Genomic DNA, 20,048 nt, shown 5'->3' with positions numbered 1-20,048 from the left:
CAGAGATGAAGTGATCGCTTTGTGAAAAGTGTTTGCCCATGGGTGATATGTTGTTTTTGTCTTTTATCATTTTTCTATGAGTTCATTTGAGAGTGTAGTAATTGTCAGATTTCACCCACACACTTGTTTTTGGGGCTTTTGATACACTGGATGAGGTCCACCACAGGTTGTGATAGGCATGTATAGGACCCAGGGATCTTGAAAGGTGTGTTGTGGGAGGTATTGATCATCGTAGCTGTGGAAATATGTCTTCAGGTTTTACACCTATTGTACATCTACTGGCAGAGTGTGGTGCCACTTTGAGTTGGTGTGTCCTGGTCTATGGGGAGCTTGCTTCTGGCAATGAGGTTGGTGAGGTTAGGGGCTTGTTTAAAGGCCATATTACATTTATAGTATAACCTCAGTTATGAACACTAGAGTTACAAACTGACCAGTCAACCACACATCTCCTTTGGAACCAGAAATACATAATCAGGCAGCAGCAGAGACCCCCCGCCCCCCATAAAAAAGCAAGTACAGTACTGTGTTAAACATAAACTACTAAAAAATAAAGGGAAAGCAGCATTTTTCTTCTGCATAATAAAGTTTCAAAGCTGTATTGAGTCAATGTTCAGTTGTAAACTTTGGAATGAACAATGTTTTGTTCAGAGTTAGGAACATTTCAGAATTATGAACCACCTCCATTCCCAAGGTGTTCGTAACTCTGAGGTTTTACTGTATACCTATGCAGACTTCAGATAACCAATAAAAATGTTACCAAATGTTTCCTTATTTACATAGTGAATGAGAAGGAAATTATAAAAAATTATAATATGGAGTACAACTTTGCATGGCTATCAACATATTATAGTATGTAGATTAAATGCACTTGTTTTTACAACAATGTTACATAAAGGATAATATAAATAACCCATTAGCAAACATTTTATATTACTGATATTTATTATTTATTTTGCTTTAGGGCCTAACAAATATACCAGCTATTTTCAAAATACAGAGGAAATACAAATAAACAGTCCTTGTCCTGAAGGGCCTACAATTGTTAAAGACAAAATGATTGATAGGTTTTTATTGTAACATTTTCACTGAGATTAAATATCAAAACACTAAATTTATGTACGCACTTCATAAATATAACTGCAAGCCCAGGACCGAGTAGCATTTTGTAGCATGAAAACAATGATATTTATGCTCCTTTCTTATGCCTGATTCTTCATCTTATTTTTTTCTTGACGTTTACTGTGTATGTATATTGCCTAATATGAAATAAGTGATGTTTCATGACTAAGTAGTAGCTTATAATAAAGGGCCACATCCTCAAGGATCAGAGTTGAGGGCACTCGGTAGCTTACAAGATTTATCCTTAACTGCTAGTGGCAGTCCCCAGTGTTTTATTCTAGTGTTGACACATTTCAGATTTATTTATCTAATTCTTCTAAATCTGAGAATTCAAACTGCATAGTTGATTTCAGTATTTTCTCAACCTCTGTCAGTCGTTTTTTCAGTTTCTGCTGTGTGGCATCATACTCAGCCAAAAGCCTGGCAAGCTTGGTTTGTAAGTTGTCCACTGCTCCTTCCATTTGAATGACCTTTTCTTCAATGTTTTTAGGGTCGCTTCCTGTATTTGCAACATCTATATCCAGTAACCCATCCTTCAGCAAGATTTCCTTACCTTTCTCTTCCAGCAGGGCCTTTGCATCTGGGTATTCTATTAAAGCCTCCATGAGGTCATCTTTAGATAGACAAAATAAGTCTGAGTATCCAATGCTTCTAATGTTGGCTGTTCTTCGATTGCCAGCTTTGCTGCCTTTAATATTAAGTATGCTAATCTCCCCAAAGTAGCTGCCATCACTTAAGACCACAAATTGTGTAATTCCATCATCAGCTACTACAGCAAGTTTACCTTCTTTGATAATGTACATCTCTCGTCCAATGTCCCCCTTTCGGCAGATGTAATCTCCTGGACTGAAGACTTGAGGCTGCAGTTTCAAGACTAATTCAACTAACAAGCCAGCTTCACAATCTGCAAAAATTCGAACTTTCTTTAATGTGTCCAGATGAACACTGATTGCAATCTCTGCTCTTAATTTATCTGGTAGATATTTTAAAACTTCCCTTTCATCCACTGCCTTTTTATTTGTCCACAAGTAGTCAAACCACTTAATAACTCTTTTTTCTATTTCTTTATTCACATTTCGAAAGTGCATATACTGCTTGATAGCATCAATCCTTCCTTGAAACTCTGCTCTGGCTGCATTCATATTGGAGATCATAGAACCAATGTTACCAACAATAGTAGCAAAAATCAACACCCCAACCAAGAAGTCAACAACCACAAAGAAGTACTCAGAATCCTTTACAGGAGGAGGTGTTTCCCCAATAGTGGTCAAGGTCAGCGTCGACCAGTAGAGGCTATATACATATTTTCTCGCCAGACGGGCAAATTCAGGATCAGAGGTGTTTGGATAGACCCATGTGTCTGCCCCAAATCCAATGGCTTTGGAGATAGAATAGTACACACATGCATTCCAGTGAATAATAATCACTATGTACATGACAAGAGTAGAGATCCTGAAGATATTTGGATAGTTTGTCCTTGTTTCTGTTCGCTGGAAGAACTCAAACATACGAGATACTTTAAGTATTCTGTTTATTCTTAATTCTGGATAGGTCAGACCTAATTTAAAGTACAGTAGATCAGTTGGTATGACTGACAGTAGATCTAGTTTAAATTGTAAAGTTCCTGTATATTTCTGTTTAAGTTTAAGTTCTTCTTTCACCAACAAACCTTGCTCCAAATAACCTAAAATAAAATATAAAATCTTTAAAATTCTTTGACTTTGACTTTTTTGTTGCTTTATCATCTATTGCATTCTGTTATATGTGAATTTCAAATTAATCTTTAAAATGATTTTGGCTATAGAGTTTCTGACTGTACATAATTTTCCAACTTTTTATTAAGATGCATAGTTTTAACAGCTATATATTTTAACTGGATTTGAACTTTAAGGCCCTATGTTGAATTTTTGTAGCTAAGCAATTGGGGCCAAATCTTGGACCTAGCTGACTTGATTAAGCAGAGCCATCTGTACTGCCTGGCCTGGCTGGGCTCTGTGGAGTCTTATGGAAATCCTGAAGGGAGGAACCATCCCCCATGGTGGAAGTGTCACACTTACAGCCTCCCAAGTTCACCCTCTTCCTGCTACAGTTTGTGCTGCCCTAGCACCTAGTAACCTCCATGGCCCTTGTGTGGGAGAGAGAGAGTTAGAGTGAGGGCAGCGCTCATGCACTCATTCCATTCCTTGTTCACCCATCCCACCCACAAACAACTCTCCTTCTCGGGTAAGATTTGTAAAAATGGATACATGAATAAAATGAAGCTAACTGGAGCTGCTGTGTGGTCATCACTCTCGAAAATCAGGCTACTGATTTAGGTGCTTAAATATGGAATTAGGAACCTAATTTTATTAACACATTTTTGAAAATCTTGATCCTAACTCATGCAGACAGCAAGTGGATTCTCTGCCTTGTCCTGTACCAGATGGGTCTCAAGTTCAGCCAGCAAAGGTTGCAGGTGGCTTAAATGGTGGCAAGAGATTTATATATTCCTTACTACTTCATAAAGGTGGTGCAGGGTTTTATCCACATGATATATCCTGGTTTGCAGTTCATAAGGTAGGTTCATTACACCTGGGGTAAGGAGGTATAATTTTATTTTTCCTCCACCAATATGACCCCTTGCACACCAGGGATTCACCACAAAAGAGGGCAAATGGTTCCTCTTCCCTTGGTGTTTTCTTCTATTCTTTTAGAAAATGTTTACAACTTGGATTATAAAGATATTTTAAAATCTTTAACAAAGGGATAAAAAGATAAAACTTCTAGCTTTAGTTTGATTCGGCAGCATATATAGTTTGAGTATAGTTTCAGTGATTGGGGCTTTCTAGGAGTTTTGTCAGTGGAGAATACAAATCAGCACATCCCTACCATATGTATAATGTTGTTCTCTATTTAGCAATTTCACCTACCACGTCACATTTCCTACCAAAGCCCTGTTTTGAGCATAAGCAGCTGGACACTGCCCTCCTTTTTCAGGTAAATTCCAGTTGAATTTCAATGGTGGTTGTGCCTAAAAAGGGATTGCTGGATTGGTCCCTGCTTTATGGAATATTTAAATTAGGACACTAAAGTAGAATACAGATAAATTTATGTCTGATTTATAAAACATGATGAAGTACATCACAGGATAGAAACAAGTGTGTGTGTGGGTAAAATATTTGAAGTGTAACTCTAAAACTGCAGAAATTATGTTTGCAATGGAAGGACTTCAGTTCCTTTCTGCTAGAAATCAGGATGACCTTGTATGTCAAGATATATTTCAGTGTGAAGTCCTTCCGGCCTCCTTTATTGAGGGAACATTGCCAGCAAGATACTTCTTTACTTCGTCATTTCATAGACATAAAGTGTAACTGGAAAGTCAATTTAACTGGTCCATTCTAGGAGAGAGCCAATTCTTCTTTAATTGTTGTATTTGGCCCCTAAATCATATACTGATGGGCACCTTAAAGTGCATAACACAGATAAATGTAGATAACTAAACAGTGAGTACATCTACCTGTTCTTGTCCGCACAAACATATCAGCAATATAGATTAGATCTGATATATAATCAAAAATGAACCACATTCCTAAATGGTCGTTCTGAAGTTCGTCAAAACAGGCTCTGGATAGGAAAAGAAAAAAAGCACACAATTTAAATAGTCCCATGAGACCAGTAATTAATACAGTAAATTTGCCATATATTCAGAGGCCCTACCATTTTTTTAATGTGTCTTTAAAGGATCTCTGTTATGCTTGATCAAACTTTGGAAAATGTAATATTTTTATCAAAACTTTTATAACATAAAAACAAGTATTTTAAAGCTTTGTGGAAAAACCTGTTTTCAGATCTCCTTTCAGAAAATGTTTACAACTCAGATTATAAGGATCTTTTAAAGTATTTAACTGAGAAAAATTAATTTGAGTAACTGTAGATAGAGCTGATAATTATGCCAATGGTTAAGATTGCCTAACACTTTCCTTTATAAGATCCTGTTTTATGTTGCTTTTAACTTTTCCAAACCTCCATTAACGTGTACGCATTTCATTATCAGGGAGCATAAGACTGATAAAATATTAAAGCTTCAGACAGAAAAATATAATGAAATTAAGTTAATGAAAGTCCTTTATTGAACTGGACAAAAGACATGATGGAAAGAACTTTAGAGATTGTAAATAAATGTGTGTGATCTCTGCTATTGAACCTAAAAGACTGTAGACTGTATTCAATACCAGACTGAAAGGATAAACACAGTAAAAGTACTAGGTCAATAGATTATTTGTATCCATTCTATCTGATAAAAACAAGGCTTTCCTTGTGGCAACCAGATGTGAGGATTTCATTACTTTAATGGGGAAAGAGAGAGGATAGGGAAAATACACACTGTTATACATCACCTTGCAATGATCATGGTCCAGTTGTACATGACGGGTAATGTGATGCAAAACAGCCAGTAGTAATACAAGTTTCCTGATGGATCAATAACAAAAAGATCTTTCTTCTCCCTAAGCAGTAAGCAGAAAGGAAAGGGAATATTAGTGAGAAACTTATAAAAATGGAAATGGGTTTTAGGAACCACAAAAGATGTTCTATGGTTACTAACATATGCTGGTCATTTAGTTTAGTAGGCAGTTCATTTGTGCAAGAACACCCTTACATGAAAATTAGCCTCCTTTCTTGAATGCCTGGATAAAGAACTAGTTGGTGAAGATTATTTGGATTCTAGAACCTAGGACACAAGGGAAATTAAATTGGCAGGCCTCAGCACAAAGTAATACTGACACATGTAGTTTCACCCTTTTTCAAAATAACCTGTTTCCCACTAAGTTTAATTTTCTTCTTTGTAGGATAAATGACTCAAAGCATCTATGCCTCATTTTTTCAGAAGGAAAATGGTTATGTGGCCATTAGTATTTGAATGTGTTGAACAGATCATGCCTTCAGTATTAGGGGAGTGACTGGTTGTGAAAGATGAAACACTGCAAAGGATTACAAAAGAAACTGTCTACACTACCTACCGGATTGGCGGGTAGTGATTGATCCCCGATCACTCTGCCGTCGACTCCTGTGCTCCACCACGGCAAGAGGCAGAAGTGGAGATGACGGGGGAGAGGCGACAGTCGACCCCTGCGCCATGAGGACATGAGGTAAGTCGACCTAAGGTACGTCGACTTCAGCTATGCTATTCTCGTAGCTGAAGTTGCATATCTTAGGTCGATCCCACTCCCTAGTGTAGACCTTAGGGCACTTCATTGCTTTACATTCCTCCTGGCCCCCCAAATTCTATTTATTTACAAAGTAAAATGCCTAAACATACTAAGAGGAAAAAAAGACTCTTTACATTGTAGGTGCTGTTAACTCGCCTTTGGATCAATATGAGTGGATGAGGCTGCTTTATTGTGGCCCAAGTACATCCTTGCAGTGAGTTTTCACAAGGATGGTGATGAAGTTTTATATGAAGTTCTGCATAGTTCCATCTTATCACCGCTCTTATTCAATATTTGTGTGGCATTACTGAGAGGGTTAACAAGGAGACAAGGACTGCATCATTTCCAGTATGGTGATGACATGCAGCTTTGTCACCATTTCATGTGACCAATTAAAATGCTCAGTGAGTTTAATATGTGTGTGAAATTGGGGCACGGATGACAGCTAGATAGTTGACATTCATCCCAGTCAAGACTGAGGTGGTGATACTTTTGGGAAGAAGCAACAAGAATATGTGGCAAGAATACCTCTCCTTTTAATGGAGGGCACCTCTTCTACCTGTTGGTTAGGTTTCCAATCGTCTGGCTGGATTTCCAACTGCTACTAGAAAATCAGGTAGCAGCAAGAGTCAAATCACATTTTTATCATTTCTGTATAGTTAGGAGAATGTGCATGTTCCTTTTGGAAGAAGTCATTGTGACGGTCATTCCTGTCTTTATCATCTCAAGACTGAATTACTGCACTGCACTCAATATCAGCTGAAGCTTGTAGAGAATACAGCAGCCTGTTTGATCAGTGGAGGATCTCACTGGGATCGTAATCATTCGACAAGTGCTCCAATCTCTGCACTGGCTGCCTGTAGAGCTTCAGGTGAAGTTTAAGGAATCGGTTTTGACCAGTGAACATTTATGTCTCAGGCGCTACCTAAATGAGAGACCACTTCTCTCCTCATGCTAAAATACCATAGCAGAGAACAGCAGAAGTGCCAGAACTGAAGCCTGGTGTTATATATTGGGCTGCTGATGGGTCATTCTCTCTGAGGGACCCACAGCTTAGGAATTCACTCCCCACGTTGCTTCAGGAAAGCCTGAATCTGATGAGCTTCAGAGCATACTGTAAAGCTCCTCTCTACTCCCCAGGTATTTGAAAAGAAGGTAATTGCTGGACCGGAGGGGAAGGGGGTTTGAGTTCTTAAGTTGCGTGGTTTGCTGGTGCTCAGTCATACTGAATTGTACTGCTTCACTTCAGTTCTCTTGAAATAGTTTGATGCCTTTTAGGTGTATAGCTAGGTGCCCTTTTCAGCATTTATATAAATCTAATTAATAGATAAATGTAAAACAATAAAGAGTCAGAGTGGCATTAGTAGCCACTTCCATAATAAGTGTAATTGGACACTGCACCAGTTGCAGTTCCTGGAGGCATTTTGCCCGTGGAAAACACAAACAGATAAAAATACTGTTTGAGGGCATTGCCACAGTGCACCATAGAGCAGCATTTAGTGCATCCTTTAATGGTGCAGTTTGTACTTCTCCCACCACTCACCCTGGTTGTCCAGCTACTGGTGGAAAAGGAGCAAGGGTATAGCCATACTCCATCATGCCTCCTTTGGAGCTCTCTTACTTTCCCTCAGAAGCACAAGCATCACAGTTTTGGCTGCCCCCTGCACAAATGAGCAAGTGGAGGTGCTCTCTTCCCCCTTTACACACTCACACAACAGCAGCCAGAAACTGGCCCAATTATTCTTTACACGACATGCAGAGAAATTTCAGTACATTCATTATATACAATACAATAGTAAAAACACATGCAAAGGTAAATGATAACACTAAGTGGTAAAACATACACAAACACAAACAAAGACAGTTTTGCAAAGCTATCAGAATGGTGTATAGGTTTGTATTTTCTGTAATACTCGGTCTACCACCTCGACCTTTATTTCTGCCTTTCGTGAACAGCACATGCCCTTCAATACCTGTACTCCAGTCATGACCACTATTCCACCATATTTCTGTTATCCCTATAATATCTGGTGTCACTTCCTGCACCAGTTGTTCTAGTTTTTCCATTTTGTTACCCAGGCTCCTTGCATTGGTTCACAGACATCTTAGTTGTTTCTGCTTAGCTTCACCCAGATTCCTCAACTGAGTAGGTACAGTCATTCTACTACCGGTATCGCCTGCCTGACAATTAGCACCATTGGTATTGGCACTGTCTTTCCTCTTAATATCCTACCCACTGGTGTTCCTTTCTCCATTCCTGTAGTCTCTCTTTCTTGATTTTCCTCTTGGTCAATATTAGCCTTTGAACGCTGTTTCAAAACTTCTGATGGTTTGTCCAATTTCAAGTCTAAACTCATTGTTGGCCAGTTTATATCCATTTGTTCTTTTGCCAGCACAGGCCCTTAACTGAAATAGCTCCTCTCCCTTCCTGGCCTTTATCCATCTGATGTATTTATAAAAAGCAACCATATCTCCCCTCAGCCTTTGTTTTGTTAGGCTAAACAAGCCAAGCCCCTTAAGTCTTCTCTCATAAGGGAGGTTCTCCATCCCTCTGATCTTCCAAGTAGCCCTTCTCTGCACCTGTTCCAATTTGAATTCATCTTTCTTAAACATGGGAGACCAAAATTGTACACAGTATTCCAGATGATGTCTCATCAGTCCCATGTATAATGGTAATAACACTTTCCTATCTTTCCTGGAAATATCTTGACTGATGCATCCTCAGATAGCATTAGCATTTTTCACAGCCACATCAAATTCGTTGCTAATAGTCATCCTCTGATCAACTAGTACTCCAAGGTCTTCCAACTGATAGCAAAAATTCTTCTTGTTCTTCCCTAAGTGCATGACCTTACACTTTGCACTACTAAACTTCATCCCATTTCTAATATTCCAGTTTTCAAGGTCATCTAAATCTTCTTGTATGATGTTCCAGTCCTCCTCCTATATTGGCAGTACCCTCCTACTTTGTCTCATCTGCAATTTTTATTAGCACATTCCCACTTTTCGTGCCAGGGCTATTAATGAAAATGTTAAATAAGGCTGGACCCAAGACTGATCCTTGAGGAACTCCACTGGAAACCTCCTTCCCACGTGACATTTCATCTTTTAGCATAACCTGTCGCAATCTTCCCTTTAACTAGTTCCTTACAACCCTTTTGATTCTTATATTAATCCCCATCTTCTCCAATTTAACTAATTTCTCCTGTGGAGCTGTATCAAATGCTTAACTGAAATCCTGGTATATTAGATCTACTGCATGTGTCTCCGTGTACGATTATCTATTCACTGTTGAGTTTAGTAATAGTGAAGTTATCAAGATTCTGAAAATACAGTACTGGGATATTTAGACTTTTAAACTAAAACAGGTTACCAAAATCTATATACCATATATTCAAATTTCATTTGATTTGAAATTACACCCTGCTGTTAAGTGGAACAGTAACACTCTGTCTTGCAGAAGGAGTGGTAATAGCTATGAAAATGGCCTGACTTAAGTGGATGGAAGAATTTAAATACATAAAGGGCTTGGTCTATACATAAGAGATTCTACACATGGAGTTCTGCTGATTAATTTCATGTATGGACATTCTTATTCTGGAATAAGAGTGCCTTGTCTCTGTTTAGCTCAACCCCTAAAAAGAAACAAGACACACTTAGACTCTCCAGTTCTAGAATAAGGTTATGTCTACACTAGCACTTCTGTCAGTCAGGGACATGGGCAGCAGGTGAACATGGGCTAGCAGGGACATGGGCTAGCAACCTGTCCTACATCTTTTGGCCAAGGCCACACCCCTTCTCACTTCTCACAGGTGGGCTGAGAGCGTGGAGCTCCTCCCTCATGGCCAGGGACCGCAACGGCAGAGCTCCAAGCCCCTCCCACATCTCATTCCTTCTCCTGCCACCCTGTCCCTGTTCCACTCTCAGTCCCTCCCCCAATCCACTCCCACTCTGTCTCTTCCCCCCAAGGCCCTGCCCCCAGCTCACTCCTTTCCAGACACACCCCGCTGCAGCCCCAAGACTGGAAAAGCTCTGTGGCCCTAGCAGGGAGTCAGATCTCCTCCAGTCCTGGGGCTGTGGTGGGAGGAGATTTTTCTGGGGGCCTCAAATTGGCTGGGGCCCCTGGGAATGGGTTCTATAGGCCCATGCAGTAATCTGTCACTGCTCCCCACTTCCCCCCCGGGCGGCGCAAGGTTTGGGGAGATATTGCCTACCCCAGCCTCCATTATGTGCTGCCTATGGTCAGGTGTGTGAAAAAAACACCCCCTAAGCGACATAAATTTCACCAACAGAAGCACCAATGTGGACAGCGCTATGTCAGTGGGAGACACTCTCCCACCAACATAGCTACCGCCACTTGTTGGGGGTAGTTTAATTATGCTGATAGGAGAGCTCTCTCCCCTCGACATAGAGCAGGCTACACAGGAGACCTTAGAGTGGAAAAAAAACAGCCCTGACCAACAAAAGTTTTACTAAGGAAAAGTGCCAGTGTGGACAGCGCTATGTTGGCAGAAGATTCTCTCCCAGTGACAAAGCTACCGCCCTCCATTGGGGGTATTCTATTTTGTTGGCAGGAGAGCTCTCTCCCGTCGACAAGGAGCGACTATAATGGCGCGGCTGTACCAGCACAACTGTGCTGCTATAAGGTGCGCAGTGTAGACATAGCCTGTGCCTTGTTCCTGTTTAGGATTTAAGCTTAACAGAGACAAGGCACTCTTATTCTGGAATAAGAGTGTCCACACATGGAATTAATCAGGAACAACTTCATGAACATACAAGACCTAACAGTGGTCAGCATATTCACTTATCTAGGGCTAACATACACAACATGCTTGCAGTATACCTGTCAAGGTTCCTTCCCCACTCTGAACTCTAGGTACAGATGTGGGGACCTGCATGAAAACCTCCTAAGCTTACTTTTACCAGCTTAGGTTAAAACTTCCCCAAGGTACAAACTATTTTACCTTTTGCCCTTGGACTTTTGCTGCCACCACCAAACGTCTAACCAGTATTATTAGGAAAGAGTCTGTTTGGAAACGTCTTTCCCCCCAAAATCCTCCCAAACGTTACCCCCCCTTTCCTGGGGAAGGTTTGATAAAAATCCTCACCAATTTGCATAGGTGACCACAGACCCAAACCCTGGGATCTTAAGAACAATGAAAAAGCATTCAGTTTCTTAAAAGAAGAATTTTAATAGAAGAAAAAATAAAAAGAATCACCTCTGTAAAATTAGGATGGGAAATACCTTACAGGGTAATTAGATTCAAAACATAGAGAATCCCTCTAGGCAAAACCTTAAGTTACAAAAAGACACACAAACAGGAATATCCATTCCATTCAGCACAGCTTATTTTCTCAGCCATTTCAACAAAACAGAATCTAACGCATATCTAGCTAGATTACTTACTAAGTTCTAAGACTCCATTCCTGTTCTGTCCTTGGCAAAAGCATGACACAGACAGAGAGAGAGAGGCTTTGTTTTTCCCTCCCCCCAGCGTTTGAAAGTATCTTGTCTCCTCATGGGTCATTTTGGTCAGGTGCCAGTGAGGTTATCCTAGCTTCTTAACCCTTTACAGGTGAAAGGGTTTTTCCTCTGGCCAGGAGGGATTTTAAAGGTGTTTACCCTTCCCTTTATATTTATGACAATACCCATGACTGGATTCAGTTGTGCAGGCAAGGCAATTTTACTAGAAGAACATAACACTATTTTGAAACCAAATGAAGAACACTTACTCCTCTTTCTTGTCTTTCTTCTTATGCTTATCTTTATTTCTGTGTTTTTCCTTTTTTTCCTTGTTCTTTTGCATTTCTGTGTCCTTTTTCTTTTCCTTTTTACCATCAGACTTGCTGAAACAATGGATTAAAATGTTATGGTTTTACAGAAAAACTAGAATGATAGCTTGTAAAGAAACTATCTTCTAAAATGTAATATTATGTCTTACCCCTTCTTTTCTTTTTTCTGTTTCTCCCTAAAAAAGAAACAATATCTCTGTGATTGGCTCTTGGGATGCATATAACTATTATTTCCACTATTTTTCCTGTTAAAATCAGCTGAGTTCTATAAGTCTAACATTATGCTTAAGATTTTGGCCTTTGAATAAAACCTTTGTTTATAGTTTTCAACTATTTCCATTTTTACATGATTAAACAGGACACTAAGAACTTTTGTGTTTGAAAAACATTTGCTGTGCATATAGTTCAGATGTACATGTAATTTCTTATTGGATTACTTGTATGATGCTGCAATAATTTGCAAGGAAAGAACTAGGTATATTGCTTTTTTTCTTACTATTCTCTACAATATATATAACTTTATAGTGAAACTGTAGAGTACTTACTCATCTTTATTACTGTTGTTGTTGATATTGTACTGTGCAATGGCACTAGGTAGGTAATGTTCCCTAAGAAACAGCAAAATAAAATAGTTATATCTGCTGCATGACACTAAATAGGCTAGTACTTGTAAACCAGTCTTTTAATGTAAGATTTACAGCTGCATAAGTTAGTTAAGATTGCCTAACTGGTTTGATAAGTTTAGAATGAAAATATTCACCAGTTAAGTACAGAGATGAAGAAAACCACTGAAATGTTGATTATGTCTCTGTTTTCCTTTCTTGGAGTTTCAACACTTCTGAAAAGAAAAGGGGTGAAATCTTGGTGCCATTGAAGCCATGAGGAATTTTGCCATTGACTTCAGTGGAATCAGGATTTTACCGTTGATGTTTGCCCTGTTAAATGCCTGATCACATGGATTTTGGTTTTAAACTGCAGGTGTCTTCATAGCCTCCTAGGGTATTTCATGTTTAGACATTCAAACTGAACCATATTTTTATGACTGAGCATACTGAATGCTCAGGTAGGGAATCTGGTTGTGTTATCAAGGTGCCTGCGTTTTAAATCTAGGCCGTGAACATTAATGTTGCCCCTAATCAAAATAGATTTTACTGAAATTAGATAAAATAAAATTGTTTTGTGGCATAAAGTGAGATACAAAAACAAGCAGATAAAAATCCACATAAACAGGACCATATGGACACAGTCAAAGATTTGACATATACCCCATACAAGGAGCACAAAACTCACATGATTTCTTCTGATATCTCACCACAGAGATTCTGATTATTAAAATTATTGCTCCATCTTAGCTGTGGACCTTGGATTTTTTCCAAGAAAGAGTCTGAGGTTTGGCAGCCTTCATCAGAAACCCTCTTCTTCCAGTATTTTAAAGTAACCAAAAAGTTGGATATTCTAAAAATAGATAGAAATATTAGTTAATATTTTTAAAAAGCTTAATTTCTTTGTGGAGGAAAAAAAAAACCTTTGTAGGAAACCCAAATGTCACAATGCATTTGCACATATGTAACTTTCACTGTAGATTTCATTCACCATGCAGAGTGAGGATGGATGGCTTTGTACAAATCAGACAGATCCAGAAGAGGAAGAGCTGCCAGACTGTGGAAGTGGGGAGTCACAATACCTCCATCCTTCCTTGCGCCTATGGGACAGGGAAAAAATCACTGAATTCAGGGGGACAGCAAGAGATGAGCTAATAATATTGCCCACACACATACACAGAAGAGAAAGTCACCAGCTGCAGGGGTGGGACCTGAAGAACCCACACAAACTCCTTCACTTAGTAAAAATTCCTTTTAAGTAAAAGAGAATTTCATAACTTCCTCCCAGAAGCCAGGTTGATGGATGACACAGCTCCCAGTAGGTGGAGTCCTCTCCCACCTGCCTCATTTACCAGTAGGAGGGGAAAGAGAGCCACAACACCTCATTCCATCAGCAGGAGAGATTGTAGAGCCTTTTGCCTTACCAGCACCTAGGGGAGCAGAGTGTAGATCAGTGTATTCTGTGGGTGGCACACTGGACTTACATCCTAAAACAAGGCCCCCATTAGAGAACTTCAAAGAACGAACACGTCGGGAATGGAGGTTGTTTGTAACTCTGAACAAAATGTTACAGTTGTTCTTTCAAAAGTTTACAACTGAACATTGACTTAATACAGCTTTGAAACTTTACTATGCAGAAGAAGAATACTGTTTTTCCTTTATTTTTTTTAAGTAGGTTATGTTTAAGATAGTATTATACTGTATTTGCTTTTTTTCGGGCGGGGGGGGAGGTGTCTCTGCTGCTGCATTCTTGTGTACTTCTGGTTCCAAATGAGGTATGGTTGACTGGTCAGTTCGTAACTCTGGTGTTCATAACGCTGAGATTCTACTGTATTTCCAATGTGTTAGCCCTGAATTCTGAGGCAAGGTGTAAATTTTGTGACTGTATGAAATACATGGTTAAACATTCTAATTGTTATTGAACTAAGTATAATGGTGTTGATGCTGTTATTTTAATTTTTAATTCAGTGAACACTTTTACATGCCATAGTAGTCAGAATTTCCCATGCCATAATAGTATAATTTTATTCTTCTATGCACCAAAGATACCAAGGACCCTGGCACATAATATAGATCAAGTGTTGAATATCATAGGACCCTTGCACTCAATATTACTAGCTTGAAGACTATCAGAGCAACGTTTCTCTCCAGTAATTTTTCCATGTTGTGTTAAATGTTATGGCAACTAAAACAGAAAAGTTGAAAATAAATCTGTCAGTAGTATATCAGCTTAAGTTTAATTTTCTCCTTATATGAACAAATATTTTAAATTGATACTGTCTAGTTTAGATATCACAGTGACAGGATAGGCTTAGAGAAAACTAAATAGAGAGATCTGAGTATAGTTTCATTATTTCAGTTTTTAAATACTTTTCTTACAGGCTGAATACAAATCAATTAAAAAAACTCTGATTTCTAAAAAATGTATATTAATACATTTTAATTTTTCAAATTAAACCTACTTAAAATTAAATTTGAAATTATCTCATCCTCTGTTATGGCCTAAATTTACTAAAATCTGTTAAAGTTGCTAAAATTATATTTTAAAAAATCAAGCAGTACATGTTTGCTGCCAAAATTTTAAAGAAAGTCAAACCACTGAACTGATGAAAGTCATTGGTTAAGCACCTGAAACCAAAGTTTGTTGAAGTGCTAAACCAGTTTTTGACTGCAATAGCCTCTTCTGCAAGTGCAAGGAGAATATTTTCTTCATTTCAGTTTATTCCACTAGTTCAGTTTAATGACTAGTTGAATCAAAATTGAGAAATAGATTAGGAGTTGAAAGAGCAGGAAAGCTTCTTTTTCTCTTCCAATCTATGATGTGTGAGAGGATGAGATATACTAGTTCTAAAATTGTGGAGGATGTGATGACCAGAAACAATTAATTCAGTTCACGAACAGCAGATAATACTTCCTTTGTTTAATAAATCAGTTAGTTTTAAATGCAAAAATATGTTTTGATAAACTTTTATTATGTATCCAACATATTTAAGGTAAAAAGAAAAGGAGTACTTGTGGCACCTTAGAGACTAACACATTTATTAGAGCATAAGCTTTCATCATGAAAACCATATTTAAGGTAGTTTCAGTTAGCTATCAAACCATTTTAAAATGCTGGTTTGTAAATTTTAATTGAATTATCATTTCCATCCAAATTCAGCTTGATACAAATCACAAGTAAAAAAAAGTTAATCATCTAATAAATAAGAAACGTTATTCATTATTTCTAACATAGTAAAAAATGTAAAAATTAAGAAGCTATATGTATATATGTATGTTATGCTATATAATTGCTTACATTAATTTGTTTAGATATAATGTATCCTCCTGGTTAGCAAAAAGAAGTATCAAATTTAGTGTAAAACCTATATTTAGTTGCAAATCAACATGTTTTAATAGTTACCAACCTTTCTTTAAGAAAATAACTAAAAAGTTTAAATTCAAAACAACATGACAACTGATTTAAATTAAGGTTTTCTTCTTGCTGATTAAAATCTGTAATTTAACTCACTTTGATTTAAGTCACTCCACACTGTTTTATTATATTGCATTGTTTGTAATTCTCACTTAAAAGCCTGAAAATAAGATTACTTGTCCTATGAATTTTGCCCTTTTACAGTTGGAATACGTATTTTTCTTGTGTATTTTCAGTGGGAAAAAATTGTGGGTTTTGTTCCTTATTTGTGTATCAGCATCACTGATGATAATAACAGTGATGTCAGCTCACCACAGCAATCAGATAGATTGCTTGTTTTTTTAATTGCCTTTGGTTAACTAGTGCTCCCTTTGTTGACTGGCTGATTCTGCAGTAAACAAAATATTTAAAAATCACAAGCCAAAATCCTCCCTGGAGCAACTGTCCTTATTAGAGAGAAGAAGAATGGTCTTGTGATTAAGGTACTGCATTATTATTATTTATTTTACTGTTCGTATTGCAGCAGCACCTAGGTGCCCCAATCATAGTGCAGGACCACAGTGTGCTAAGTACTGTACAGTCCCTGCCCCAAATCTTGGGACAAAAGAAATCAGAGTTCGATTTCCAGTGCGATCATGGACTGACTTTGTGACCTTGAGTGAGTCACTTAATCTCTCTGTGACTCAGTTTCCCAACTTTCTCCCAAACTTTGTCTGTCTTGTCTTTAGATTGTATACTCTTTTGGGGGCAGAGATGTGGGATATGTTGACCAGAGAGTAGAAGAGCTATTAGAGATGGGACAAAGACCACAAGGAAGACCCCGAAAAAGGTGGTTTGAGATGCTGAAGGAAGATATGAAGAAGGTTGGTGTCAGCTTGGAAGACACACTTTACAAAAATATTTGGAAACACAGAACAAGAGCTGCCAACCCCAAATGATGGGAAAAGACAAAGGTGAAGAGACTTTTTGGGCAGGGACTGTTTCTTACTAATGATGTGTATGTATGGTGCCTAACGCGATGGGGCCTTGACCTGGGTTGGGGCTTCTAGGTGCTAATACAATAATTATTGGTATAATTAATTATCAGAAACAAATTTGGCACCATGCCATAAGCTTCATATAACTAGTGAATAGTGCTGAGAGTTTCTCAGTTGCTTTGATTTCAGGGCATTTCCTTCCAAAAATAATGTATATATGTCAAGTTTTAATCGTAAACTCAAGAATGTCCCCTTAAAATCGATGTTTTAAACATGAGAAAGATTACCAAAATATCACCACTAAACTTGTGTAAATAAATGGATCCATGGAGAGGTAAACACATAAATATGTAGGTACCCTGTGCTAAACATGGATTCCTGGGATGTACCTCACCTCTGTAGCACTCCTTTCACTGCCTGTGAGTTGTTTGTGGAAGAATAACCAGGGCAGCTGTCCCCATGCTCCTGTGTTTGTAATATGGATGAACTATCATACACTTCAGCCAGAGACCTATAATTAAACAGTATGTACAATGAAGAAATTATCTACTGTACTACAGCAACAATTCATAAATAGAAAAGGAGTACTTGTGGCACCTTAGAGACTAACCAATTTATTTGAGCATAAGCTTTTGTGAGCTACAGCTGCTCAAATAAATCGGTTAGTCTCTAAGGTGCCACAAGTACTCCTTTTCTTTTTGCGAATACAGACTAACACGGCTGTTACTCTGAAACAATTCATAAATAGTGGTTCCCAGGCATGATTTACTTATGTGTTTTATCTCTAAACCTTAAAGTTGCATTAACATTATTTTTTGGTATGGACTTTTGTTATTTGTTAAGAATTGAGAGTGTGCTGTGCTGGGAACTCTACAAAACACAGAATAACTTTCAGTACCTGTCCCTACATAGTCCCTGACCCTGCAGAAATGAACAAACCTAAGGCCCCAACCTTGGAAAGTCAGTGGGACTACCCACATGTGTAAAGTTAAGTGCACGCAAAATCTTTGCAGGGTTAAGGATTAAGGAAAATGTACCCCTGTATCAGTGTACCTTACTTGGTTATAGGATGTTCCCATGCAATCCATGATGCATTCTTTAGTGAACTAGAAAGTGGATTTCATAACAGAGGGAATAGCAGTTTTACCAAATTAAGTTAACATGTCTGTTGAATGCCCTGTTGAATGTCTGTTGAATGCTACAGCCTGTAAATGGCAGCTCTGAGCACACATTTCTGGCTTTAGCACACTTTTCATTTAACTTTAAAATTCACCTGTTTTGTGAGCCAATTATTTAAACCAGCCTCCAAAATTGCAGATACACCAGACGTGCATTGTACATGCAAATTGTCTAGTTAGATATTCCTCAAGCAAAACTTGCAAGCACAATTTTGTGCTGAAAACCTGTAACTCCCATTGAAATCAATAGGACTTTCTGCAGGTGCTCATCAGGCCACTTTTATTTGTCTAAACTTAGATGCCTGGACTTTAGGCACCCAGGTTTGAAAAATGTGGCCACAGTGACCAGTCTGTAAACAAACCATTAGGCTACAATTTGACTTCAGTGGGAGCTCTGGGTGTTCAGCACCTCGGAATATCAGAATACTTTTTATTTAGAAACCAAAACATGGATTGAGTCGTCTAAATTTGGACAGACAAATATGAAAGTATTAGCCCCTGAGCAGTCACAACTTGTTATTCACTTTTTTTTTGCTATATGATCAATCATCTGAGTCACAGGATATTATTTCAGTTCCCTGCTTTGATGAACTAAGCTTTAGAAACTTGAAAGAATCCCCTTTTCTGTGTGTAAAATTTATCTACAAACATTTGTAACTGTGTAGTGGTTTTCTGCAAAAAAGTTTTTAAAAATGGTTTTCCCAGTGTTTAATGCTCACAAATATTTATTCAGAATAGTATTCATCTTGCTTAGCTTTTAGTGGACTTTCTTGGTAATAAAAAGTGGCTCAGTTGAACGTCTACAAATAATCCAATAAAAAGGGTTGTGAATGCCAGCGAAGTGGGATTTACTCACAACTATATTTTTTACAGTATTGTCCCAACGCAAGGCATGAGCCACTTTGCAGGATGGTGAAACACTCAAATAGTCATTACCAAGTTATTTTTTGACTAGCTGAACTCATTTTTAAGGAAGCCAAATAATTTGACTAACAAATATAGTCACATTTTACCTTATCCTAATTAATTACAATGGGCAATGTATCACAGGTTGGTTAAAAGCTAAACTTCTTATGAATGGAAGAGGAAAGACACTAAGACAGGGACAGACATCTGTCTCCTGTCACTCTCATGCAAACTAATAAAAATTAAAAAATCCCGAGAGCAGAATTTGACCTACTTAGTATACTTGACTTACCTCCTGTTTCTATTCTCTATCCTTCCAACGCCCGCATCAGCATTCTGTACTGCCAGTCTGGGAACATTTATATAGGAGCGATGGGTGTTAATCACACCAACCTTCATGGTCAGATTGGTACTCCTTGGTTGAGAGGGGAGGAATCATTTCAAAATGAAAAAAAGTACTTTTATGGTTCTATACAAAAAGAAACCCCGGAATGGCTAACATCTGCATGTTACATGCTCTAGGGCAAAGAGTAGAAAATTGATCATAGAAATTAGAGATATGCAATTTAAACATAGATCTCTTTGCTCCTGATTCAATCATTACACATCTGGAAAATAGGAGGTAGAATCAGGAAAAAACAACCACCCAGAATGTCTTCCACAATAACAGAAAATGGGACCATTCAACCAAACAAAAATATAAATGTAATAAGACACAATTGTGTGTTTTAAGAATGTTAAGCAAGGCTGCTTTTCAATGTAATTCTAGATATATGGATGTGATTTAAATTTATTATGTACAATTCAATAAAAACACATAGAACACATTGTCTCTATTCACAATACTTGTATTACAACATTAAAATCTAGCT

General features: G+C 38.0%; 1 protein-coding gene across 2 annotated transcripts in view; it reads right to left on the bottom strand.

The window, feature by feature from the left end:
• Positions 1-968: 968 nt before the first annotated feature.
• CNGA1 (cyclic nucleotide gated channel subunit alpha 1) overlaps positions 969-20,048 on the bottom strand; it is a 48,219-nt gene continuing 29,139 nt past the window's right edge. The window contains exons 2-10 of one of the 2 annotated variants that reach the window (XM_048848388.2): positions 19,469-19,591; positions 17,487-17,603; positions 13,389-13,553; positions 12,644-12,706; positions 12,248-12,274; positions 12,039-12,152; positions 5,496-5,603; positions 4,616-4,722; positions 969-2,803 (exon numbers count right to left, since the gene is read on the bottom strand). In XM_048848388.2, coding sequence (XP_048704345.2) covers positions 1,419-2,803; positions 4,616-4,722; positions 5,496-5,603; positions 12,039-12,152; positions 12,248-12,274; positions 12,644-12,706; positions 13,389-13,553; positions 17,487-17,603; positions 19,469-19,591 — 2,209 coding nt within the window. In that variant the 3' untranslated portion in view covers positions 969-1,418. The remainder of the gene's footprint in view (positions 2,804-4,615; positions 4,723-5,495; positions 5,604-12,038; positions 12,153-12,247; positions 12,275-12,643; positions 12,707-13,388; positions 13,554-17,486; positions 17,604-19,468; positions 19,592-20,048) is intronic. The other variant, XM_075127938.1, reaches the window with a different exon arrangement.

This window comes from Caretta caretta, chromosome 4, assembly GCF_965140235.1.
Source record: "Caretta caretta isolate rCarCar2 chromosome 4, rCarCar1.hap1, whole genome shotgun sequence".
Classification (NCBI taxonomy): Eukaryota; Metazoa; Chordata; order Testudines; family Cheloniidae; genus Caretta; species Caretta caretta.
Note: the sequence above shows the minus strand (reverse complement) of the source record. Positions and strands in the feature narration are given on the sequence as shown.